Genomic DNA, 7,436 nt, shown 5'->3' on the forward strand with positions numbered 1-7,436 from the left:
GGCCAGGTTTTACAGATAAAGAATGTGACGACTCTCAACTTGTGTCTCACTTGATGAACTGCAAGGAAGGAAGAGTAGCTATTTCTCCATTTGCTTGTCTCTCGGGGAACTGTGACAGTGATTTGCTTCAATCAGAAACTCCAAACCATGTAAGTGGAAAATGGGATTAATAAATAAAATGTCTTTAAGAAAAAAATGTGTATTTATACTTTCAGGCAGCTCAGAAAGGACTTCAACTTTCCCAAATTGAAAAAAAAAAATCCAGTTTAATGAACAGAAATATCCAGGGATAGGTAGTCTTGGCAGCAGTATCTTTTCAGTTTCTCAATATTGACCTGAGGGACTCTGCTTCATTGCAGCAAACTTCCAGGACTACTATTATTTTTTCAATCTTTGAAGACTTTAGGGGAGATTAACAAAGGATTGCTATGAAAACAGCACATAAAGCTATCTTCAGGCTTTCCTGATATTACTATAAGTACTGGTAATCCTTGATAGGGGACAAAGAACTGGACACATTTGGAATATGCCGAATAATCCATTTGAATATTGGAATAAGATTACAGAAGTTTAATTTATATCAATGTAAAATTTGAGAAAGAAAATGTTTTGTTACATTCAATATTATGGAATGATGTCTCAACTCCATTTGATTCCAAAATCAGTCCTCTATTATGTAAAATAGTCCAGTGCCACTTAAAACAATTTTGAAGACCTTCGTGCATTTTAAATGGACAATTCTATCTGAATGATGTCTTATAATAAAGTACCCTTGGAAAATGCAGAATTCTGGCATAGAAATAATAAAGGAGTGCACTTTAGCTTACAAAAGCAATAAATTTATAAAGATTATTTCCTGTATTTCATTTGTATGACAACAATTAATTACTTATATAAGAGCTGTGTAGCTAGCGACGTTAAAAAAGCATGTTAATTGTTAGGTGTTGTAATATTCCCTTCTCTCTATTGTACAAACTTATGGACAGTATGTGCCATTCACTCTGTTTCCTTTCCATATGCAAGTTTTTCCATGGGGTATTGGAAGGACACAGATACAGTGATAACAGAACATAATGTCTTATTGCCATGCAGTCACCAGAAATTATCAGTGACCCGTAATGTACAGGGCATGGACTGGCTCAGGCATGTAGTTATTCCTGATGGTGTGCCAGAGAGAAGGGGTCGGGTCTACGTCATTTTGAAGCACCTTGCACTGGTGAATATTTCCAGAGAATTGCTGGAGTGTAACGTGCCCTTTGTCGTACTCAACTCACTTTATACAACTTCACTAGTGTAAATTATAATCTCTTAAAACTTATTTTGCTTGTTGTATTGTCTGTTACATTTTAGTGTAACATTAAATATGTATACATACGTATCTTTAAATGGCATATAGCTAAGCTATAAGACATAAAATTGAAATGAACAGCCGTGTCTTCTTCCTCTATTTCATTCACTCGTCTCTCTCTTCTTGCCTCAGGATATCCACTGTCCTAAACTTTGTGTTTTTAATTCTCCTCAAAAAATGTCATATTCCAAAATCATGTTTCATTTTTGCTGCTTTTGAATTTTGTAAAAAGTAAAGGAATACGTACTGTGGTCTCTTGGAAATTGCTTTTTTTGCACGCAACACTATGTCTGTAAGATTCATTCGTGTTGTGACTTGAAGCTCTAATTTTCATTTTTACTATTTCATAATATTTCATAACGTGAAAATAAAACAACCTGTTGATCCTGTTCTCCTGTTAATAAGTTTTTGTGTTTGTTTCTAGTCTTTGCTGTTACAAACAGGGTTGCTATAAACATCTAGTATACCTGTGCAATAGTTTCCCTTGAGTATACATTTTCTGGATTTTCGGGGTCAAAAAAATTTTCTGGACCATACTGGGATAAAAGTATTCCAAGAAATTTTAATAATAGTAACTTTTCAAGCTACAAACAAGTCATTTGAGAATGTAGTGTACTGGTTTACACCATCACTAGCAGTGTACTAGAGTTCCTATTGGCCCCATGTAGTTTTAAAAAATAGAGCAGGCATGGAAACTATTCATTTGCTTTATTCCTTTTTTCGTTTCCCTTTTTCGTTCCTTTTCTTCCTCCCATTTCTTTTTATTCTGGTAATTGGATTTTAAAGATTATTAGAGTTGCTCAGTTGAACTCTTCTCTTGAGACATAAGGCACTGGCTCCCTGATACTCTGTTTATAAAGATATTACCTGCACCAATTAAGATAATAATAAATTTTTAAATCAGCTTTTCTTTCCTAGGGATTCTTGCGATATTCTAGGCTGGATGGTTGAAGTTGCCATCAGTATGCGGTGAGGAAAGTATTGTTCATAGGTAGAGCCAAGCCATTCTCTAGGTTGGGTTAGGATAGCACCACCACAGTGTGTATGGAAGACACCCTCTTCCTTCACCATGAACAGTGTGCTTTACAAATGTTGGTTAAGGAAGTAACTGCAAAGCACAGGGTAATAAATTATAAGCTTTCTTTGTGTATAAACAAGCAATTAAGAAGAGTCATATTTCTGCAGATCATTCTGCGCACAATTGGTATCCACCACGCTCAGGCTCCTGTGCTGTTGTCACAGGAATTTGACAGCCAAGGAAGAAGAATGCCACTTAATGCTTATGCACTGGATTTTTACAAACATGGTTCCTTGATAGGATTAGTCCAGGACAACAGGTATGTTTTATCGATTTCCATCTATGTCTATTTCTACCCCTAGCTCTATCTCCATGCCCACAGCCATCTCCATGTCTCTCTCTTTCATCTCCATCTCTATGTCTAGATCTAGATCCATTTCCATCTCCACCTCTGTGTTGATCTCTGTCTCCATCTTTATACATTGAATGGATGAACATAATGAATTTTAGGAAAAAGACTGTATAATTTCAAGTGCAGGTTAATTATGCTAAAGATACTGGAATTTTTTCTTAGAGACTAATGGCAAGAGTTTGTTATTTTTGTTTGCGGTTTACTTGCAAAATCTTGGGACTTTGGCTGACTCATTTGACATAAAGAGTTACTCTACAGATGTAAATATTTTCACATACTCACAGATATATTTTTATGTATTAATATCCTATATATTCTTTACTAGATATTTTAACACTGAATAATAATAAATATTGTTAGGATCTTTATTATCTGAGAGAACTATATAAAAAATATGTAATTCATACATCTGAGGACCGAAAATATGGCAATTGTTTTAGTTCTTTTGCAGGGAAACTAGTTTCAAAAATAGTGAGCAGGATTTACGTAGAATGGAGAAATTGGCTCAAGCACTGAGCACCTAGATGTGGGGAAGGGCATTCTGTCACACCAATCAGGAATTCAGTATGCATTTTACATAAATTCTTTTTCATATAAGAATAATTTAATAATATTTACATTTAAGCTATATCTAAAAAATAAACAATATTTTTTATTATTATGCCTTTTTTAGATTGTATTTTTCTCTCCTTTCTTTCAAGTCTGTGTTGAACTGAAGTAGTTAAAACTTCTGACACTCTTGAGATATATTGCTCATTTTTAAAAAATATGACTCGTTGTGAATAAAGCCGTTGTGCTATTAGTAAGTAATTCATTTGTTTTGATTCTTTATCTTTCATTCACTCTTCTGAGCTTTACTTTCCTACCTTGGTTTTCTCCTGAAATGGTCAGCCTTCTGTGTTTATTATCTGTGTTTGTGACACTTGTGACTCTTGAATTCATAATCACTATTGCCACAGGTTAAATCATCATCTGGGAATCTGTGGCAAAAATGATTGTGGTAAATACATCTTGACAGACAAAAGTAACCTATGATTGACAGATCCAACATTTCAACCTGATATAAGATGTTCTTCAATGTTTCTAGATGGTTAATTTTCCAAATGTAATTTTGTTTAGAATGAATGAAGGAGATGCTTACCAGTTGTTGAAAGATTTTTCACTCACCATTCAGTCTATCAGGTGTGTTATATATTTCAAACACTAATTTCAAATTTTTTAATAATTTAATGGTAATTTGAAAAATGTTAAATTCATGGTGAGGGTTACTTAATTGTGCCTGCCTGGGGAATGTCAGTCTAATAGTAACGCCTCTTTTAAAATGGGTGCTTCATATACATTTATTTTCATTTACAGTGTTTCCTTGCGTGAACTATGTGATAATGAAGACGACAATGTGGTCTTAGCATTTGAACAACTGAGTAAAACCTTTTCTGAAAAATTTAAGAAAGTCTAAAAACTAAGTCAGTCTAAACCTCTTAAAATATTTTTAATTCATACTTTATGATTCTCATGCTTTTTGTCAAAAATACGTATATGATGAAGTAGAAAGAGCAAGCACTTTGCAGTTAGAGTTGTGATCAAACCTGCCATATTCTCTCATGAGCACCCTTGGATGAGTTATTTAATATTTCCAAGTCTTAGTTTCTTTATATAGTTGAGTAATAATGCTTATGTCTCAGATAATTTGCAGATTGATTGAGAAAATGCAAGGATTTTGTACATAACTGGAAAATAATTTTGCTCTGTGTGGTATACACACATATTACATTCTGAACATATTTTTCCTCAATGTCACAGTTTGTAAAACAAGGTCTACTAAGGCTAAAATAAATGGTTACTGTATCCTGAAGTTGAAATATATTCTCTCTAATAAATGTGATTATGTGATTTAGATATATGCCTATTAAAATAGTATCTTCTGGTAATTTTAAACTACTGTTTTAAAATTATATTTATAAATGAGAGTTTTGGTATAAATTCTGTGATGTTTTAAAGGTTAAATGTAGCTGATGATTTGGCTTGATTTTAATTGTATATTAGTGACTGGAAAACCACACAAAAATAAAATGGGTTTAATCTATGTACCATTGATCTCTTTATGTTAAATCTATGCATCTTTCAATCCATTTGCACACATGTGTGCATTTTGTGTAATAGTTTATGTACACATTTGACTCTTGAACAACAGTTCAAACAATGGGTTTGAACTGTGGAGGTCCACTAATATGTGGATTTCTTTCAATAAATATGTATACTGGAAAATTTTTTGGAGATTGCGACAATTTGAAAAAACAGATGAACCATGTAGCCTAGAATATTGAAATAAAAATAAGAAAATTTAGGTATTCATGAATGCAAAAAAGTATATGTAGATACTAGTCTATTATATTAATTACTACCATAAAATATGACAGAGCCAATCAAGGAAATCTGAAAGAAGTTGTGGATGTTGCAAAAAAAGGTGGTAGATATTGCAAAAAAAGATGGTGGTGGTAGTGAAGGGTTTCAAGATATGGATCTTGGAGAGATTCAAGATCTCATAAATACCACACCAGAGTAACTAACAGAAGACAAGGTGATGGAGATGATTGCTTCTGAACAGTGCCAGATGATGAGGAAGAAGATGCAGAAGCAGTGCCAGAAAGCAAACGGAACTGAGGCAATCTGTCAAGGGTTCTGATTATTTACGACTGCTTTTGACTTCTTTGGCACCATGGACCCTTCTATGATACAGGCACTGAAGTTAAAGCAAATGGTGGAAGAAGGATCGGTACTGTATAGAAACATTTTTAGAAAAATGGAAAGGCAAACGAGTCGGACAGAAATTAAGAAGTATTTCTGTAAGATTACACTGAGTATGCCTGCCTCTGCTGCCCCCCTTCCACCTCCTCCTCCTCCTTCTCCTCTGCCCCTGCTGAGACAGCAGGACCCACCCCTCCTCATCCTCCTCTTCCCCAGCCTCCTCAGTGTGAAGACAACAAGGATGAAGACCTTTAGGATGATCCACTTCCTCTTAGTAAATAGTAAATAATCATCATGCTGTACAGTTAATAAACTTACCTGTGTGTTTGTGTGTGAGTGTCTTCATGCAAGAAGGGTATGAGATGTTTTTGTCTCGTCATCATCGACTGAGCATTCATCATATGCAAGGCTTGTGAGGAAGTAGATAGCCTGTCCTTACATAAAGTGTGTGATATTTAATATAAAATTAAGAATGCATTAGTTTTCTTACTGTGTTATAACTGCTTTCAAAGAGTTACATTACCGTACAATAGACCTTTCTCGTAATTGGAAAAGCTTTGTATCAGCCTATCATCACAGGTAAGTGTTGTTTTTTTTTTTAAGTAACAATGTTTCCAATATTGTATTATGAGTATGACTCTAATACTGTATGCCATAAAAATGTATAATAATTCATTTTCTGGTGTATAGACTAGGTGACCATGAAGCAATTGTATGGATTACGCTAGACTACCTTAAAGCAATCGTATTGCTGCTTCTTTGATATCAATGCATGAGTTGTTATGCCTGTAAGTAAATATGAATTTATTTTTTACTTTATATTTTCATACTTGATGTTTAGTGTTAATATGTATAACATCTACAGTGTTTCTATCATATAAGACAATATTGATGTAGGTACTAACAGATGATTCCTCTTGTAAATAATGTAAACTTATGGTGCCAATAAATACAATACAATACTATAAGTGAATTTTCTCTTCTTGTTGATTTTCTTAACATTTTCTTTTCTCTAGCTGACTATATAATACATAGAACATACACAATATGTGTTAATTGACTGTTTATGTTATTGGTATGGCTTCCAATCAATAGTAGGCTATTAGTAGTTAACCTCCCTGTTGTTTAAGAGTCAACTGTAATCATTTACCCCCCGCCCAACCTCAGCCTCCAATCACTCTTCTGTAATCTATTTTTGACCCTAAACTTGAACAAAACATTTCATTCTTAGAGCAAAAGGACTGCTGTGTATTACTCCTTGGTTGCCTTACTTAAAGATGATCTTTTGTGTAACAGCATTTATACATAGATTATATAGGCTTAGAAAAACACCAGTGGTTCATTTTGTCTGGAGATAAAATACTCTGTATTCTGGAACTGACCCATCATTGATGTCCCATGTTAGGGATCTCGACTCTCTTTGGCTAAGTCCATTTTTATTATTTAAAAACATGCACTACATCAATGTCTAAAAACCAAGACACATAGAAATCAAAGTGGTTTTTTATCTCTAATCAAAGTGGTTCCTTATCTCTACTAAAAATAATGATACAAAATATTAATATATTATCACAGTTTCTGCTTCCTACTTGTAGTTTTGTAAGTCTAATGGAGATGTGACGATTTTCCCACATGACTAAGCCAATCTAGCTCCCTAATTTTTAGGAAGAATATAAGATTGTTTTTTACAATTTGGTATTCTCCTAAAAGAGATAATTATGCCTATGTTCTTTGAGGTGGGTCTAATAGGCAGCTTCCTTCTTTATTTCTAACAACTTCAGAGTACCTTAGAAGAATTTATGAACAGTGAGCTTGCGTAGGAACTCTGAAAGCATTTTATGTTGTATTTGTTGTAATAATGTTAAATCTTTCCTTCTGAGATACATAACACAGAGATCCTGGTGAGAATTACT

The 7,436-nt window shown here is 33.8% G+C and overlaps 1 protein-coding gene across 1 annotated transcript in view; it reads left to right on the top strand.

Annotated features, from left to right (window-relative positions):
• The window catches only part of LOC308509198 (putative ATP-dependent RNA helicase DDX60), an 83,895-nt gene extending 77,413 nt beyond the window's left edge, over nt 1-6,482 (top strand). Inside the window, exons 36-39 of the mRNA XM_081076951.1 lie at nt 7-149; nt 2,534-2,685; nt 3,898-3,960; nt 4,135-6,482. Coding sequence (XP_080933077.1) covers nt 7-149; nt 2,534-2,685; nt 3,898-3,960; nt 4,135-4,234 — 458 coding nt within the window. The 3' untranslated portion in view covers nt 4,235-6,482. The remainder of the gene's footprint in view (nt 1-6; nt 150-2,533; nt 2,686-3,897; nt 3,961-4,134) is intronic.
• Nucleotides 6,483-7,436: the final 954 nt, after the last annotated feature.

Source organism: Rhinolophus hipposideros (genome assembly GCF_964194185.1).
Source record: "Rhinolophus hipposideros genome assembly, chromosome: 16".
Taxonomy (NCBI): domain Eukaryota; kingdom Metazoa; phylum Chordata; class Mammalia; order Chiroptera; family Rhinolophidae; genus Rhinolophus; species Rhinolophus hipposideros.